The 20,416-nt window shown below is 46.8% G+C and overlaps 1 protein-coding gene across 1 annotated transcript; it reads right to left on the minus strand.

Annotated features, from left to right (window-relative positions):
- Window positions 1-1,391: 1,391 nt before the first annotated feature.
- Window positions 1,392-14,651, minus strand: celf3a (cugbp, Elav-like family member 3a; the record flags this gene model as incomplete). Its single annotated transcript, XM_084455099.1, has 11 exons — window positions 1,392-1,519; window positions 1,641-1,784; window positions 1,966-2,070; window positions 2,329-2,388; window positions 3,160-3,304; window positions 3,460-3,603; window positions 4,414-4,493; window positions 5,188-5,316; window positions 6,137-6,185; window positions 13,661-13,743; window positions 14,507-14,651. 11 exons carry the CDS (start codon window positions 14,649-14,651, stop codon window positions 1,392-1,394), a joined length of 1,212 nt encoding a protein of 403 aa, XP_084311225.1.
- Window positions 14,652-20,416: the final 5,765 nt, after the last annotated feature.

The raw sequence follows: 20,416 nt of genomic DNA on the forward strand, positions 1-20,416 counted from the left end.
AATTCCTACAGAGGAATTCAGTTCCTCGGATAGCAGCAAGTGTCACAATGACCATACTACAGTTGGACCTACAGTAGAACCTTACATACTGTACAAGGTTAGAGTGTCTGACTTGGCACACACACATTTTATTTGCATCTACAGACGGAGACAAAAATATACATACATACACAACACACACACACACACAAGTGTACACAGACAGACACACACACAAACACATACACACAGACAGACAAGATGTACACACGTACTGTAATTATATTATCACCCACCCACTGGGACACATACAGTACAGTACAGTAAAACCAAACAGAGTTCAGGCACAAAGTCAAAGTCCCTTGGATTAAATCACAACCAAACAAAAACCCCGCACTCACCAAAACTAAAACACCAAACCAACTGAACATGGGGGATATGTAAGAATGATAATCATGACAAACAACAAAAAGGAACCTAATCAAAAACAAAATCCTCAACAGGAAACCATTATCATTACTATTGCTTTTGGCAATGGAATATAGGCTACATTATAATCATACAAAAAGCATGTCATGATAATCAATTGCTTACAAAACCTGTGGTATACTGACAGTAACTGATCAGTGTTTGCTGATAAAACCAAGAGAGGAAATCACAAGGCACCAAACACACTTCATGGTTGCTATAGGAACTGCCATGCAGTAGAGCATGGTGAATCAAGGCAGCGGCCCAAAATAAAATTGCTAATGGCAACCATCACAGGCAATATCGCCACAGCAACCAACACAGGCCAATTAACTTACAACTGTGAGAGGAAGGGGGGGAGGTTTTAGCGGTTGCTAGGCAACCGTTGCCATAGCGACGCAGTCTCCGCGACTTATGTATGGACGGGAAAGTCTTGAGAGTGGTATGATGTTTTTTTTCAGGAAAATGACAGCACAAAAACAATAAATAAAAAGTAAAAAAATAAATTAATGACGGATAATTGTTGTCTTTAATCCTATCATAGAACACTTGTTAATCAAATATTATCTGGATTATGTCAGACCTTCTTGCAGATAATGAAACATGCTGTTTCTAGCCATTAGACACAACAGTGGGACTGCCCACATCTAAATAAGGTATATATGTGAAAGCAATATGTCATATTGTAAACTACTCCTGCTTCGAGGCTCGTTTGTTTAGTTCCAGTCAACAGATAAACAACCACTATAATGCCCTAGAGCATATCCTCCCCTTCCCCCGTACCCTACCTCTCATACACTCTCCCACTGTCTGCCAACACCCCTCAGCACCCAGCCTCCCTCTCTCTCTCTCTCTCTCTCTCTCCTTTCTCTCTCTTTCTCTCCTCTCTCTCTCTTCCTCCTCCTTATCGTACTCACCTGCTCAGAGTGGTCTAGCAGCAGGCTTCAGTAGGGCCTGTTCGCATCCTTGGGCCTCTTTAGCTGGACCTTGAGTCTCTTCATGCCAATCTGGAAGCCGTTCATGGCCTGGATGGCAGTCTGGGCGCTGGACGGGTTGTCGAAACTCACAAAGCCTGACGAGGAAGACAACGAGACAGTTCAGGAGGGGAAGAAGATGGGTCGTGTCATTCTCCGATATAACCCAACATGTTAGCGATGCCCTGTTGCATTCTGCCACAGATCTTCACCGCTCACCGAAGCACTTGCTCTGGTTGGTGGCGCGGTCCACGAAGACCTTGGCCGAGATGACGTTTCCAAAGGGCAGGAACATCTGCAGCATCTCAGAGTCGGTGAACTCCTGTGGCAGGTGGTAGATGAAGATATTACAGCCCTCTGGACCTTGGGAGAGAAGGAGGAGGAGACGAGAGGAGGAGGAGGAGAGACCGACAGGACACGGCGACATTTAAGACTTCTCGGAGTGTTCGACAGGGATTTTTCTCTGTGTTTTTTTCTGTCCTAATCCCTCCCCTGAAAATGCATGTAAAATGTATGTGACTGTGGACACGTGTGGAATGCTCACCCTCCCTCTGCTGGAGCTGCTGCGGCTGCTGGTGCTGCTGGGCCACTAGTGTGGGCTGGTGGGGGAACGGCTGGCCAACCAGGCCATAGGCAGCAGGGTAGGTAGCTGTGGGCGAGCGAGAACAGGTTAGCATTGAGGACTACTAAGAGAGGGAACAGGAAGGGAGAGCAATGAGGAGAGAGAGGCATTTCAAACTTCGATGGACAGTTTTAGACACAGATTAAGACTAGTATTGGAGACAATCCACTATATATTCGGTGGTCTAGGACTAGTCTTAATCCAATGAAACCAGGCAAAAAAAGATGTATCTCCCCGTTTCAGACTGACATATCTCTGGACAGTGGAAAAGTACAGCTGTCTCACCTGTGTAGTGCTGCATGCCTGTGTATGCCTGCTGGAGGGGGTCCAGGACAGGACTCTGAGCTGGGGGAGAGAAGGGGGAACCATGGAATAAATGGCTGTATGCAAACTTGCTATTTGGAGCATACAAATACCCATGCTCCAAATAACACTGGTCCCTCCTACAGCTTTCGCTGCTTTGCTCTGAGCAATGATGCCCGCCAGAAGCTCGATAATACAGTATATATTCTGGAATGAAATTGTCAGTTTTCTCTCAGTCCTACTACATGATTGCTGACTATGTCCTGTATCCTGTATCGTTGCGTTGGGTACCTTGATAGGCATGAACCCCGTTGGTGTACAGGGTTTCAGATGCCGACTGCCCATTGGGCGGAGCTGGCACTGCTGGGTAGCTGTTGACGGCGATTGGTGGAGGCAGAGCAGGCACTGGGGTGGCCGCGATAGTGGGCGGGGTGCTGGTCCCTGGAGACATTGTCCAACCGACACAGAGACATAGACAGAAACACAGGCATAAATACACTGTATGGGGGAAAGTGGCAGAGTGTATGGCCAATTTGCTTACTCTCTCTAGACAAATGCACTTTATTGTAAGTCGCTTCGGATAAAAAGAGTCCTCTAAATTTTATTATGTGTAGCACTGTACAGACATGAAATAGAATCAATCTGTCTGTCTGTCTGTTTATCTATCTATCTATCTATCTATCTATCTATCTATCTATCTATCTATCTATCTATCTATCTATCTATCTAAATGACTAAAATGTAAAAACAAGAATGTGACCAAGCGAGACAGAGGAAGGGATGACGTCGGGGAGGTCGGAGGTGAGTCCTTACCTGAGGAGGGGGTGAGGGAGGCGATGGGTGTGGCGATGATGCTGCTGGGGTTGAGGGCGGCCAGCTGCTGCATCTGCACCGCCGCTACCGTGGCAACGGGAGACAGGTAGGCTGACTGGGCGACCAGAGCCTGCTGCTGCACCAGCTGAGAGGGGGGGTAAGAGTCGGAGGGGGCAGAGAGAGAGAGACCAGATCTGTCATTCATCCGCTCTGTCCTCAAGGAAGACTGGATGGAAGGATGCATTAGTGACCTGCGTCTGGGCTCTCTGAGGGAAGGGGAGGGGGGGGGGGCATACTCACCGCCTGCGTGTAGGCGTTGTAAGCCCCGAGGTGTAGGGTCATGGGGCTGATGACCCCCAGCTGGGACGCCACCTGCTGCATGCGCCGGATCCCTCGCTCCTTCTCCGAGTCGGCGAATTTAACCACCAGGCTGGAGGAGGCACCCTGCAGAGAGGGAGGGATGGAGAGATGGAGAGAGAGAGAGAGCGATGGAGGGATGGAGAGATAGAGAGAGAGAGGGAGGGATGGAGAGGGAGGAGTGGAGGGATGGAGAGAGAGAGGGAGGGATGGAGAGAGGGAGGGATGGAGAGAGAGGAATGGAGAGAGAGGGAGGGATGGAGAGAGAGAGGGAGGGGTGGAGGGATGGAGAGAGAGGGAGGGATGGAGAGAGAGGGATGGAGAGAGAGGGAGGGATGGAGAGAGAGGGAGGGATGGAGGGATGGAGAGAGAGGGAGGGATGGAGAGAGAGGGAGGAGTGGAGGGATGGAGAGAGAGGGAGGGGTGGAGGGATGGAGAGGGAGGGAGGGATGGCGGGATGGAGAGAGAGGGAGGGGTGGAGGGATGGAGAGGGAGGGAGGGGTGGAGAGAGAGGGAGGGATGGAGAGGGAGGGAGGGATGGAGAGAGAGGGAGGGATGGAGAGGGAGGGAGGGATGGAGGGTTATTTCAGAGGGAAAATAACACAACGCCACACTGTGACCTACAGCACAGTCATGGGAGGACGTTTCACAAAGACTCTGTTCTCGTACCTAGGAAGGTGTGTGAAGTGTGTTTGTAGGAGTCTGGCCAAGTGTGTCAGCGTTAAACTGTTGGTGGGTCATGCACGATTAAGTGTTAAATAAGGACTTAAAATGAGTGTGTGTGTCTGTGAGTGTCTGTGCATGTATGTGTGTGTGTGTGTGTGTGTGTGTGTGTGTGTGTGCGTGTGCGTGTGTGTGTATGTGTGTGTGAAATGTGCATGTGAGGCAATGACTGACCGGTAGAGTACGGCTCCCGTGCAGAGCGCTAATGGCTGCCTGTGCCTCTGCGTTGCTCTGGTACTTCACAAACGCACATCCTACGGAACGCAACACATTGTTACCAAACCTGGACCCCCTCCACACACACACACGGATGCACGCACACACCCTTATAGTAGCCTATTGTAAGACAAAACACTGTAGCACAAACATTTATGTCCCACATAAATACATTTACAATGATCTAACATTCAACGCTTCATCAGTTATTGCTGCATCATTAACTGTGGTCCACAGAACATTCATTGCTTCATCAATCACAGCTCATAAACCGTGCAACGCGTCATTAGCTATGACCTATAAAGCCTATGCCATCATTAGCAATGCCTCGCACAACAAACACAATATCAGACTTTTACATTCGGAGTGTCAAGCAACGCTGCGTGATTTACATGTGACCAGTGTTGACGGTACTGATATCTTTAGAACAATTTGACTAATGCTGTCATGTGTGTGATGTGATGACCCATTACAGCTCAGCTCTTAGGGGCGGGTTCTGTCCAAGAATAAACATTTTGATTTTTCCTTTATGTCATTTCACAGAGGTTCTCTATTGATAATTTGAAGATTCTTTGCAGTCCAAGGATCCATTTTAAGCCAGGTCCAGGGGCACTGGTCCTTGGTATTTGTACAAAATGATCCTGTGTGTAAAGGTTCTGTGTAGAATGGCTCTATGTAGAATGGTTCTGTTTATTGTGGGTCTTTATAGAACGTTTTGGTGTATTTTCTCACCTTTGCTGGTTCCGTCAGGCCCGCGGAGAACGGTGCACTCCTCGATGCTCCCGAACGGCTCAAACATCTTCCTGACGTCAGTGTCCGACTGCTGCTTTCCTAGCATGCCCACAAACAACTTCCTGTCTTCTGAGGGGAAGGGTCAAGAGGGTGCACGACGGGGAGGAGGAGGAGGGCGGATGGTTAACGGAAGAGAATGCAGATTAAAAGGAACATTAATGGTTGAATGAAAAAAGGACAGGAGAGAGGATAAAAGGATGAGTGGATGAAGTAACATTCTGGAGTCAATCCAGAGAACGCAGTATAGCCTACACACTGACACGCAAATGTTCTACAAACCCCTTCGACATCATGTTTATATGTTATTATTACCCACTTTGCCGATCCTATTGTGTCAGTCCTGCTATACTCAGGTTGGCCACCAGGGAGAAGCATCAGGGAGACAGAGCATCTGGCTGCTGTGACGATCATCACCCTTTATCCTCCCTGACGGGCAGCTCCATGACGACACCAATCAAAATGTGTCTCATGTTTCCAGTACCCACTCACAAAAGCTTCTGATTGGTTGTTTGGGCGCAGACAAGATAGGGGGGGTGTTGTATTTGTGTGACAGAAAAAAACTGATACAACAGGCTATATAAGGCTGATATAACAGGTGTTATTTTTAGGTGTGTTCAGATGAACCAGAGATTTCAGTATCTTTTGGTCCAAACGAGGTTGCCGCAGCAGACCTGTAGGCCCTGAGCTGTGGGAGGTGTCATTCTGGGAGTGCTCTGTGTGTGTCAGGCATGGATTTGTGGAAATGGTGTTTGATTTTCTTTTCCGTTTGCTTCGGGAGTTGTTTGAACAGGTGTGGTGTGTGTGTGTATATGTGTGTGTGTGTGTGTGTGTGTGTGTGTGTGTGTGTGTATGTGTGCGTGCACGTGTGTGGGACAGGTGTGTCTCTTACCCCCTCTACCCTCACTGTCGGCTGGCTTAACCTGGATGGGGCGGTTCATCTGCAATAACGAAGAGATCACATCATCAGGACAGCAGTTCAAATGGCAAACATGGCAGGCGGCATATCAACAACATGATCAATATGACAAGACAGTGACAGTGTTTATTGGTGGATGCAGACAGAGTAGGCCTGTATGGTATACATAACTGGCCCGTCACTAATTCTCCCACTCGTGTTAATCCCTCTCTCTATAAGTCCTGGCTACCTCTGCTCATCTCTCTCTTTCTCTCTCTCTGTCTCTCTCTCTCCTTAATTTCTATTCCTCTCATTCTGATTCTGTACTCTATTCTGCTGTGTCTGTGGGTGATGCAGTCACATTTTCTACTCCCCGTCTCTCTCTCAGAAACGCCCTTATCTAATCCTGGCCTCCACCACCCCTTCTCCCCCTATCAGATAAAACCAGGAAAAGCACACACCCACGTGGGATTGGACAAGGGATAAGATTAAGAATGCTCGCCAGCTAATCTGGATTACAGAAGCATGCAGGATTAGAATGACTGAGGTTCTGAGCTGACAGAGAGGATGAAAAAGAGGTTAAAGGAACGGACAGAATCAGAATCAGACCTAGAGAAACTGAAACGATAGAGGAGAGAGAGAGAGAGAGCGTCCAAAGGAGAGACAGAATTAGGCGAACTTTAGCAATTTGCCAAAGCCTATCCGCAGAAAAGTTGTTTCCTCCATTGTTTGTCACAATCCTAATGAAATGAAGGAGAGAACGGGAGGAACTGAGAGGAGGAGGGCTGGGGACAGAGCGGGGGAAGGAGGGAGGGACACTATGTTAAGGGTATTTTAATGAAGGTCTTAATTATGGAGCCAGTGACATTTGAGCCAGTCACAGATCCCGCAGATCTGATTGATCAGCTGTGATCGGTCACCAGGAGACAGTATTGATCAGAGCCTGACCCAGGCTCCTGCAAGTATCCAGCATGCACAAACACCTCCTCCTCCTCCTGCTCCTCCTCCAGCAGGAGGCCCTATGTCCTAAAGGAGAGGTTCCCATTGATTACGCCAATTAAGGACAGGACAGACAGGGAGGTTTATGAAAAACCCTAACAACCACATTTGAAATCCCTCGTCAGATGTGCCCGTGTGCTTACAGTCGGTACATGGAATAGGAATTATCGAATTTGTTTACACTGCTAAATCTCCTGAGAAGCCACCCCTGAATTGACAGATTAATTTAAATAATATGTTCATAAAAAGATATACAATTATTTATTTTATTTTATTATTATTATTTTTTTAAAGTCCCCTCGGCGGGCGCAAATTATGTTATGTTATAAGAGACTGTTCACACATATATCTCCAGCCACTTCCCGGCCCCTGAGCGTGCGTGTTCCATACAGCCTCCTCCACCCAGAGAGAAGAAGCTCAACCACAGTGGTGGCGAGGACAAGCCGAGCAGATGGTGGAGTAGATTGGAATTAGAACATACAAGAGGGGGACTTGGAGAAGGGCAGGCCATCGAGGCAGCGCCACTCCAGATCGGCACGGCAACCAGCTCCGCTCTCTCTGACGAAAGTCCCCCCCCTCCCCCGCCCTCCCCGCACAGCGGTCGCCATGGCAACCCCGCAACGAGATCCGTCCACAGCAGGTAAACAAGGTTGCCCCGAACGACGGGCGGTGGCGGAGGAGACGAGAGAGGGGCGAACGAGAGGAGAGACCAAGCGAGGAGGATAGAGGGTACTTCTAGGTCGAAAGATAGCAGGATTAAGTGTGTGTGTGTGTGTATGTGTGTGTGTGTGTGTGTGTGTGTGTATGTGTGAAGGGGCAGTGAAACAAAGGAAAATTCAAAATGCCTGTTGAACATAATTACGGCCTCCACAGCAGATGTGAGAGCTGTGAATCCCGTCTTCCTTTCTCTTTCACTGAGACAGACATTTTAATAATTTTCATACTAACTAAACAAAGTCTGTACACACTGACACTGGCAGACTCACATGTGTACACAGACACAATCGCCTGCTCACATTGGCATCAGCGCCCGTACACACATCGTTAATCTTTCCCTCTGTTATGCCGGGGGGGGGGGGGGGGGGGTTGTGGATTTCACTGGGATTATGAGATATTAAATCCATAGATTATCCAATCAAATCACGGCATGAACTCTGTCCCTCCAAGGCACATACAAATACAGTACAGATGTGTGTGTGTGCCAGCTCACACCAACACGCAAACACACACTCATACAAGGCTAAAAGATAGAAAAAGAGCGTTTGTAGATGGCGGTTTTAATCACAGTTTTCTCTCCTCTCGTGCCGTCTCAGAAGAGAGCATCTCATAATCTCTGCCCCCCACCCCTCCCCTCCCCCCCGCTCGCCGGACCCAAACAGGCGGCGCTCTGAGAGGCTGACACATCTCTGTCATCTGTTTTCTCTCCCATCTAAATCGGCTCGGCCGATCTGCCAGAAGAGCAGTGACTCTGAACAGCAGATATATCAACAGTGACCATCGCTGGCTCTTTAAAGAGCATTTACGGAGTGGGAGGGAGGAGGAGGGGGGACAGGGATTGGAGAATGGGGGGTACAAAGACAATTTTCTTTTTTTGCCTCCCTCCGCTCCATCACACAGCTCTGGTCATTGCATCGCGCCGGTTACCTAGCAACCTGGCATCCCTCGTCCCCGCCGTCTCCAGGCAACGAGACCTGCGACCATAATCAACCTGCCGTCCCATCCCCCTCTCCTCCACTCTCAGCTCTCTCCCCTCTCATCACACAAACATTCACCAACACTGGGACACACACGCACACACACAAACAAACACACAGGCACATGAATGCTAGACCAGACGCAGGTGGAAACAGTTGTAATCACACCGAGGCACAAAGACATGCTGAAAATGAAATGAGGCAGATAAACACTCACACAAGGTGCTGAATACAGAGAGAGATAAATGAAGAGACACAGAGAAAGACATAAATAAAGCAACAAAGGCTGGCACTTGAAAAGAGATGCACACAAAGACAGTCTACAGACACATTCTCTCTCTCTCTCTCTCTCTCTCTCTCTCTCTCTCACACGCACGCACGCACACACAAGCACACACGCACACGCGCGCGCACACACACACACACACACACACATAGGTACATACTCTCTCCTCATCAAGGCAGGAGGTCTCTGATATTCACTCCATCAGTCAGTGAATCAATCCAGCACAAAGAGACAGACAAGTTCACGCTTGTACGGGTCAGTAATGCGTAATCAATGGACCCGTCGCCGGGGTGTCAGTCCAACAGCCTCGTCATGTCTGTGTCTCCACACTGGGAGGGGTCAGGAGAGATGATCTGGTACAGAGCTTTTCCTCTATGTTATCTTTAATACATGCAGAAAGGTACAAACTTGTAATACGTGTGTCAGCTTGTGTCACAGTGCTTCAATTCCAACAGCACAGAGGAGTCGCTTCAAAATCCTTCCAATATACATGTCAAGTGCTGTTTATCCATGCAGTGTGCTACTCGACGGGGAAAGAGCTAAATCATGGAGGGATTTCTGTGCTCATACAGACAGGCTGCTGTAGTGTCCTAGTTATTTTGTGTGGTTTAGTCAATTTAATTCCACCTCAAGTGCTATATACGACATATATATATATATATATATAGAGAGAGAGAGAGTGAGAGATGTCTATCCATGAAAAATGTATATCCCATGTCTATCAGCTTAAGCACAAGCCCCTGTTCCACTGGGTTCACAGAGCCTGATGAGTTCAATCATGACGAGGGCCCCCTCTCCACTCTGCTCACACACTCCCGTACCCCCACCCCCTTCAGCACACACTCACACACTCCTGTACCCCCACCCCCTTCAGCACACACTCACACACTCCCGTACCCCCACCTCCTTCAGCACACACTCCCGTACCCCCACACCCTTCAGCACACACTCACACACACACACACTCCCGTACCCCCACCCCCTTCAGCACACACCATCTCTCTCAGTAACAGATGTCTGCATTTAAGCTGATAAACACACTGCCTCAGTACCCCCTTATCCCGACCAATCCCCCACCCCCCTACCCTCTTCAACCCCGCCCCCCCCCCCCCCATGCCACCCGCTGCTCATTATGTCAAACTTTCATTCATTTCTTCCCCCCTTCCCCCATCCTCCTCTCTACCCCCCCCCCCCCCCCCTCCATCCTCCTCTCATTCATCCAATTTCTCTCCAATTCACACCCATTTACCCACCCCCCCCATAAATCTAATCAACATCCATCATCACTACAGTCACCCCAGAGTGACACTCGAGCCGGGGCCCTTTACACAGAGCAGGCAATCTGAACAATACTAGCACTGCGACACCCCCGGCGCATACTGACAGACATATACATATGCAAATGCACACACCCGCGAACGCACGCACCCACTTCACCCTGACGGGACCTGTCGAGAGCACGCGTGTGCTCAGATATAGGTTACCTAGGCTACATTCGTCATCCCCCACTGACAGGCGTGACACAGAGGCAGAGACGGTGTGAGCGAGCCCTGCCGCCCTCCCCTCACTCCCAAGGAGATACAGTACACGTGCGCTCGGAGCGCGCGGCACACGCTGGGAATGTGTAATTAATGTCATACAGGGGCGCTTATTATCGTTTCAGACGACTCCCAGACCACATCTCTGTCAGTATGTCTGGACACTCTCTAGCTCATTATGGATGAGGACATTTCAAGCTTAGTCAGACGCTCCGACAAAAGATGACGTCTTTCCTCTCATATAGGAAGGGAAAAGACCTTGGAGAATGAACAGCTTTTCTACACAAAGATCTCAGAGCTTCTTCTTTGAGATCCTGGATTGTGTTCCTCCCTGACAAAAACAAATGTGCACGTGTACGCACGCATGCAGATACACACACACACACACACGCACGTGCGCACGCACACTCCATCCCCCTCTTCAGTAAACCATGTCAGACTGAGCACCTGCCCTCCCCTCCCCCACAAAACACACACACACACACACGGTATACAGATGCAACCCTAATCACAAACAATCTCAGTCCTACTCAGTACATCACACCTCATGTATCTCCACGCACTGCTACACCCTAGGAGAATAGACTACATCTAAATATGCCTCATAATAAAAATGTGTCTTGAATATTGAGATATTATTCAAAGGCAGATTTGGATGAACATTCTCCACTGTTATTTTCTCTGGTTGAAATTCCAGCGAAGCAGAGATGAATTATAATATACTGAATAACTAAATCACTGCATTGAGCGGCTGACCTGAATCGGTGGGGAAGGCCATGGTGAAGACACACACACAAACACACACACATATGCGTATGCATGCAGACGCGCACACACACACACACACACACACACAGGCCTACAGTACATATTTACCAGGCGGAGATAAAAGAGGATGCGATTGAGAAGGGGGGGAGTAGAGGGTTGTTTTTTGGGGGCGGAGACACATTGGGTACTGTATAATATAATTTTAAAAAGCAGAGAGAGCTGAAAGAACAGAAGACAGAGAGGGTGTTTGGAGGGAATGCCGAATAACTCCTGGCTATATGGCTTTTGTTTATCTGCTTGTCAAGGCCTCACAGAGGCAGAGCCCGGTTCCAGACCGGGCCAGGCCAGGCCAGACCAGACCAGACCAGACCAGACCAGACACACAGCGGTCTGGCAACAGGACTCGGGCAGGCAGCACTGAGAGCAGGGAGTACAGAGATAAGCACGGAGGAGGATGAGAGGACAAGCTGAGCTGAGAAAGACAGAGGAGGGAGGGCAAACGGCCCAAATGTGACTCTGTTTCTCTCTTCCTGTCTGCAACTGTCTGTCTCTCTCTCTCTCTTACTCTCTCTCTCTCTCACACACACACACACATCTGAATGTGCTCTGGCACCGCCCCCCCCCCCCCCCCCCACACCCCCTCTCCCATGTTAGTGAGCCTGGAGACGGACCTACTCTCACACCTGAAATTAAAACACAAGGCCAGGTGCCGCTCAGATCGGACCATCTGTTCACCCCTCCCCTCCCTTGCTCTCTCTCTCTCTCGCTTTCTCTCTCTCTTGCTTTCTTTCCATCTTTCTCCTCCTCCTCCTCTCGCCATCTACATCTGCCTTTCCACTGCCTGTGTATTGCGTGGAGAAATAGAAAAGCATGAATACGAGTACGCCGCTGAGAGTTAATGACATCCTTCAGCCTCGCTGTGCACCGCCGGTGTTTCTCCCTGCCTTTATAATTGCTTTCATGTTATTTCTTTGTGGCATCGATGTGAGACGATGGTGACGTTAATTATTCCTTGGCAGTGCAGGTGCTATTAGATGACAATTACACCACAGCTGGTGGTGGGGGTGGGGTCGGTGGAGGGGGGTAGGTTGTTGTCCGGAGGGTGGGGTGGTGGTGGTGGTGGTGAGGGGGCGGGTTGTAGCTAATAATGTGGTTTTCATCATTTTGGGGGGTAGTGGTGGGGGTACACGGGAGGGGGGTAAAGGTCGGTCTTGGACGCTTTTACAAGGCTTAGGGTAAGAAGGTCTGGGGAAGGGGGTCACTGGGGAGATAGATGGATGGGGTAGAGATGGGGGAGAGAAGGTTTAGTGACGGGGAAACCTGCACGCTGATCTCCTCAGAGAGGTCAGAAAGGTCAGACTACTGTCATGCTAATAATAACCCCTCCCCCCACGCTTTTTCTTTTACCATATCTCTCTCTCTCTCTCTCTCTCTCTCTCTCTAATCATCTCTTATTCTCTTACGACCTGACGCCTAACCTCACCCTTCCCTGTCTCCGAACGATTAGAGCCCCAGACAAAAAAGGAAAAGCAGAAACCCTCGTCTGAATAAAATCTCGACAGGAAGACAGGGAGAGAATTAGTATGAATAGAGGAGTCCGGAAACAGGCTTGGCCCTAATATCCTGCCTGCCTTGCCTACAGTCTGTTTCTATAGAGACCGAGTGGAGAACGTCTGTCATGTCACATTCTGATCTATAAATGTCACTTGGCAGCACACCTGCTGTCTGGTTATGCTAATAAAGCGGGGTTAACTTTAATTAGAATGCATGGGTGAGGAGATAGGGGTGAGGGGGCAGAGAGATAGAGAGAGGATGAGAGAAAGAGACAGAGAGATAGTTTAGCGAGGGGGGGGGGGCAGGGGCGGACATAGAGAGACAGACAGAGAGGGAGAGGGGGGAGATGGGGAGAGAGAGACAGATAGGGAGAGAAAAGACTCCAGCGTAGCCCTAAGCTTTCACCTTCCAACCGAAGATGTGTAGGCAGATGACTAAAGACCTAACTGGATGCGTCACATACGGAGAACAGAGAAAGCAATCTCTGACCTTTCTCCTGGGCACATCAGCTTGAGGGGAGAAGTCAGGCTCAAATGTCAGAGAGAGTTAATATTTCTGTGTTACACTGTGCACTGGGCTGGAATGCCACTTTCTTTTCCCGCTCTGTGCTCCCAAGCGAGTGTGTACCATGGCTGCTGCCCTCGCTGAGTGTCAGGAGTGACTCAGAGAAAACACTCACCCCTGGTAGTGTCTTCTGTTCATGCAGTGCATTCTGGGCCTTCAAGGCAGACTCTCGTGCGCAGTACGTCAGGAAGGCGCAACCTGGAGACAAAATGGGTCGGAGGGTTAAACTCCATTCCTAGTACATATAGAGAGGTGAGCTGAACATATAAAGACTGTGTTTTCATATACAAGAAATTAGATTATTTTATTTTGCCTTTATATCAGTCTGTCGTGAACTATAACGTTGAATGTGTTGTGCATGAACATAAAGCTGATAGTGTGAGACATCCTGCGTAATTCTGTCAGCTCAATAAGTCCCTGTCCCATGAACCTCTGTAGACCCTGAACACAAACCTTCCCTCTCCCACATGGAGAGACACACCACAGGTACCCTTCAGACATGGCTCAATATCATACAATATGTGTAATAAGGGAGGTGTCCCCCCCTAATGACAACATTAAGACTTTATGAGACCTTCGACAGCCCTTCATGGAGGCCTCACAAATCATTCATTATGCAAACGTAATGCCACATTAAAGGTAGTAAAAGAGTAATGCTACATCTGGCTTAACACCAGATGTAAGGGCCTCTTGAATGAAAAATAAATACATTTGCTTGTAAATGATTAGTTAAGTATCTGTGTCTGCCTTCAAATTGTCAGGTGTGGAGGTGAGATTTTGCATGGACCTTATTGCAAACAAATTATCCCTATTTGTCTGAATAACTAAGCATCATATATGCAGAAATGCCTGCTTTTGCGTGATATGACAACTTTTTCGCACCTCATACAGCCAAAACATGGGAAAATAGTTTCCTCCTAGCTCTGAAGACGCACATAGACGTTATTGGCTACTCTCTCACCTTTGTGCATTCCCGTGTATTTGTCCTTTATCACCGTCAACTCATAGATCTTCCCGAACTGCTCGAAAATTGGCTTCAGGTCCTTCTCCTCCAGGTTCCGGGGAATTTGCCCGATGAAGAGCTTGATTGCGTCGGCCTCCTTCATTGAGACGTCGTGGGATGGGAACGACCCGCTGCGTCCCGGGAATGACACTAAGACACTGGTCAGGGACAGCGGACTAGACAGATCTTCGGACGAAGTGGAGGTGATGATGGGTGTTTCTTATAGATGGTCTGGAGACGAGAAGAAAGGACAGGTATTAGAATAGGAGATTAATATAACAGTCTTTATGGATAGAATTATATAAATTATTCAAGGTTTAAACAATTATTATGGACAGAGTAACAATCAGTTGATGATAGTCGTGCAAAAACGAATTTTGGTAATAAATACAAAAAAATAGAGCTAAACTTAATTCTGAGTTGTAGGCTTATGATAGGCTATAGCCTAGCAAAGATAAACTATCACTGATCCAACAAAATTAATTCAATAACAAGGATAGTTATGGTAGGCTATGTATAAGCTATTATGCTCGCGACCCCTCACTGTCTTCGATCAAATATTTACATTACAATATAAATACACTGGGAATAGCAACAAGATGATCCTTTGTTCAGTCCTCTGTCGGTCTTAGCAGCCCATAGCCTACAGTAAAACATGACTGTCGGTGTCAACACAGAGACCTATTGGTCCCTTTGTCAATGTATGGTGGAAATAACAATGACTTGAATATCATCTCCAAATGTATACAAAAAATCAGGAGGAAAACAAATTCATCACCTACTTGGGGTGTGATCCTCTTTTCTTGCAGCGGTTCGTTGAGATCTGCACGTAGGCTATTGCCCAATATTGGTGTAGCCTAATAGTAGTTACTATGGTGCGTGTCTTTTCTCCAATTCAATTCATTGGTCTGTAGCCTAAATCCGGACCTATTCAAGTTAGCCTACCCTCTACGAGCGCACGTAACAAATCCCAGCGACTGTCCTTTAGCTGGCATGAACATGCGTCTGCTTTTTTTATCTCGTTGTTTCCTGATGATCTTTGTATACAAAATCTGTTGTCCACTCTAAATGCAATCACAATAATATTCTATAGGCAATCAAAATGAGAACCCTTTAAAATCAAACGGTTGGTAAAATGATAGGCACCCTATGTTCCAAGATAGGGAATGGTATTGCCGCCGCTCGTTCCCGTATTGGCTCCCCCTCTCCGTCTGTGTGTAGACCACTCTGTTGCTTTTGACGTCGTAAGCCGGTGTCTCCCTCCCTGTCGATCTCTATGCTTCATCCCTCCTCTGGGTTGTAACACGCCGTGATGTCTGCCGGGAGGGAGCGTCTGCAATTCAAACAATGACTCGCAAGGAGGAGGATATAAAGACTTTCATTACTTTCACATTTTGGTGATGTCCACATAGATTGGGCATATTTAAAGGCCATGGCATCATTACACAATAAGTACATACATAATACGACTGGATATGTGGCATGGGTTTTATCGAGTTTTTCGTCCGTCATGTCTACTGTGCACAGACGGACGGTCCCCGACATCAAGGAATGCAAATCCGTCTTTTGTTCTCGCAGTAGCTGGCCGAGGTGCTGAAATGGTAAATGCAGTCGTGACGGATGTTCTGAGATTCTACCCGTCCTTCATCTTTTCATAAAACATTTATTACATTAATATGTCATAGGCCTATCCTATTAAATTACTGCCACGCACGTTATCATTTAATAAACAAGCGAACATGTAGCCTAAACAAAAAGCTCATATGACGTCCATTAGGCTATAGCCGACATAATGTGCACTTCAAATTGGGCTGTTGTGCACATCAAAGAATCACGAGTCGTATTAAGTTCAATAGAAGCCCTCTTTTTACACACTACTGCCAAATGACCACAGCCACAGTCAATAATCTCATGACGGTTATTTCACCGTTGTGCCCAACCACTTCTTAATTCTCTTCTAATGATGAGGCTACATGCAATCCCATCCATTGCTAAATCTCCATTCGACCCCTTCATCCCAATATTTTGGCTAGACAGGGACAGGGACTGACTGCTGACATTACACACGCAACGATTTATTGGACTTAAAATAGGCTACATTTCGAGTTAATCTCACTAAGGCAATACGAATAGGCCTATGGAAAGAAATGAATTTAGACACAAGCCCGTGTCTACATTTTCAGGCAATTTCAACAAAATGAATATCCAATAAGATGAAAAAGACATCTGACGACCAATGACAGAACGCTGCTGATGTCACGTTTTGTCATCTCAGTCACATTTCCCACTAGCCTACCGTCCTTCGACAATTGAGGGAAGAGGAACATGAGAGCTGGACCTTCATGTTTTCGTATTGAGTACTGGGCAATAAAAAGCAGTTTAGCATTTGAACCCAATAAAAACTTTATTGCTCGAGAGAAAGATACATTTGACTGTGTCTTTGGGCCATACATCCACGTGAAAAGAAACTGTAACCGTGTTTGATGTGAGCATTCGTTTTGCCTGTGCTTGAGTCAGTGCCAGACAGAATGACTCAAATACTTTTATGGAATGACTGAATAAGTGAGGAAGGACAGAGAGAAAGTCATCCTGACTCTACTTACCTAAATGTCCCTGACTAAGTGGCAATTGTGTATCCCTTAGCTTCTGTCTCTTGGCCGCTCTGTAAACCTCTTGTTGTCCACAAACTCAGTCTTCATCTGTCCTCCACACGCACATATCCAGATAGGGAAAGAGAGGACAACATTCAAACACAGATGACAGAACATTTCTTCACTGATCCACACAACACATTCTCAAAGCAAAATATAGGCTATAATATGCAAAACAATTACAGCATTGACAAAAACATTACAATACCACGAACGGTGGACACTGTAGAAGATTCTGAGGATCAGGTTGTTCTCATTCTCTCTGTTCTGCCAGGTTCTCTGGTTCCTCACAGCTCAACATTTCAGACAGCTGGGGTGGGATGAAAGGATGAGGAAGGAGAGAAAACAGGGGTTAAGATTAAGTAAAACATTTCACTCAGTGACAAAACAACATTCAAGAATGGGTCAAAATGTTTCTCTATAGGCTATGAGTCAAGAAACAAGAGCCCTGCCATACACTCGTACAAGCTACTGTAGATGCGCGTGCACATGCAATAAGTTGCACTTGATAAACTGCTGTAGGCTACAGCAACACTTTAATAGGAGTTTAGTCTCATTGCATTATTCTCAAAGTAATAATCTTCTAAATTTATGTACGAGTCCGTTTTCTCATAAATATTGCTGAATGACTTAAGTCTTCCTCACTCAATGAGCTATAACCTGTAATACGTAGTAGCCTAAATTACAAACAGGCTTCCCATTTCAAATTCAAAAACGCCTGATGTGAGGCCTACATCATTTTCCCTGAGGTTTGTGCGTCATCTGCTTTGTGTTTGGAGATCACACTTCCAGAAAGTGCTGGCACTGATTAGGCACAACTTCAAATATTAATCGAGATCTGCAGCACAAAGCTCGTCAAATGGGCGGGGACAAGGGAATGAACACCGTTGCATGCGACTAGTGTTCCATGCAAGAGCAACGTGACCCTCATTCCACACAATCAACTTGCAATTTTAAGTAACCCGCGCAAACAAGATAAACCCTGTACCCTATAATCGCTACAACCACCCCCTACTTTGTTATGTCTGGATGTTATTTCCCTACGTTAAGGTCTATTCATAGAGCGAGACGATGTAATGGGGATTTACTGACATCTAGCGGCGAGTTCGTGAACAAGCGGCTGCGCACTGCTTATCTATCCATCTACTGAAGCTGAAGTCTCCCATACCCCATGTCAAAGCAGAGGAAGAGCCCAAAGGTCAAGCCGGCCTGGAAGCCTCAGGAGAGAGAAGCTGCCCGGAGCTTATGACTATGACAGCCAACCATACACCTCAGCCCTGAAAGCATCAGAAGCCAAGTACAGGCAGCCTCGTAGAATGAGATAAACCACATCCTCAATGCCCCTACACTGTGAAGATATTTGGCCCTCCTACAGATGGGAATACAAATGCAAATAAACATCCAACTAACAAGTAAACACTAGCCCTAGTTGCAATCAGCACAAATGCAGTTAATAGCCGATTAGGCCCTTAAAATAGATAAGCCTCATGGCTTACATGGTCTAAAATACAAAGTAATGAAGGCCCATTTGTCCTTCAATGCTACAGTACTTGTCGTATTTTGAGTGACAAGCCTACAGAGATTAAGTAGAACAGACTCAAAGCTGTAGCTAAGTGTATATTCAATAAAGTGGACATCCTCTTAAAACGATCGTCTAACACGGGAGAATAAGGGCCACAGGAGCGCCATTGAAACATCAAACTAAGTATTTGACCCCTGTCCGATCCTGGCCAAGGCTGCAGCACTGCAGAAAAGCCACACCGGAAAAACTAACACCTCTGATATCTGATGAAATTCTTCTGATCTCTGTTCTATTTGAGTCGGATGTCTTCATGAAGCATGATGGAGGAGGTTGTTCTGGCCCAAGTCTCGCTTCCAAGCTATTTAACCACGGTGTGTTTCGGTGAAATGGTAAATGGAGCCCATATGGCGAGTATGAGCACTCAAAATATTAGCAAAATGATCCCCGACCGGAGGAAATAAATTGGTCTACATTGTCTATGGAGACACCAATTACTCAGGAATAGTTCAATATCAAGAAGCTTTGGGCTGCTGTTCACAAAATCACATCTATAGACCTACAGTAAGCACAATAACATATAATTGGATTGGTCTGTCCAACCATAAGTGATCTATTTAGTTTTAAGGTCAGTATGGTTTAGATTGTGTGGACAAACAATGTCATCATGATTGTCATACATGTAGTATCACAGACCATAAACTGGTCAGCCAAATCCTATTGTAAACTAGGTTAAGAGTTGTCCTATGACATTCCTAAACATGATTGGAACTAAGAATTAGAATCAGAACTAGAACGTTTAGTGGTTGTTAGAGGAGAATAATGGAAGCCGACATGACTCAGGCTGTTGGAAAAGACAGATCCCAAGACCAGGGCTGAAGAAAAAAAGACACAGTGGTTTTCAAACGTAAGTTTTTATTATAACCAGTACAAGAAAAAATTTCGCTGAAGCCGGGCACTTTCTTCTTCCCTCTCCAAAACCAACGTTGTTTCTTCTGCGGCGGAGTGAAGGCTAAGTACTTCCCCAAAAAGACCAATTTTTTCATCATTCCCCATCACTATACTCATGTCTCCCTCCGTAGGGATAACCACCAGAAACCGCTTGCGAGAATCTCCATTGCACTATGTACACTGAATAATCGCTTTCGAAATCTAACATTCAAAGTAATTTACAATCAATGTCCCCGGCTCTAGAGTGGGGTACTGTAGAAGGAATGATAAATTATAGAACACTCTCTTTGCGTCTACATAAATGTGATGTAAACAGAAAGAGATACGCTTGTACTAAACCCCATCAGATCACTGCATGAATAGATCTTTGAAACGGGACCCTAACTCTTTTCATTAAAAACTTAACAGGAGCAGAAACATAGCACTAACTAAATTTCTTTAGTTCAGATAATTTTAAATTCATCTCCTTGGCAAAAACGAATAACTGCAAATGCAGACGAAGTGATGAACAGTAGGTTGAGTAGTTTAACCTTGCCCACTCACGCAGATGTGTACACAAATGCTATGGCAGAGGGGAAGATGAATTAAAGGTGAAGTGACTCTTTTATATTTCAACAAATATTAGAACAAAAATTTAATTGAATAGCCAGATATCCACCTCTTATTTTATCCGCGGGCCTTGGAACTTCAGCGTGACAATCTTCTTCTCCGAACCTCGATTTCCATTTCTCCCATCTCTTCTCCTCC

This window comes from Borostomias antarcticus (genome assembly GCF_949987555.1).
Source record: "Borostomias antarcticus genome assembly, chromosome: 21".
Classification (NCBI taxonomy): Eukaryota; Metazoa; Chordata; class Actinopteri; order Stomiiformes; family Stomiidae; genus Borostomias; species Borostomias antarcticus.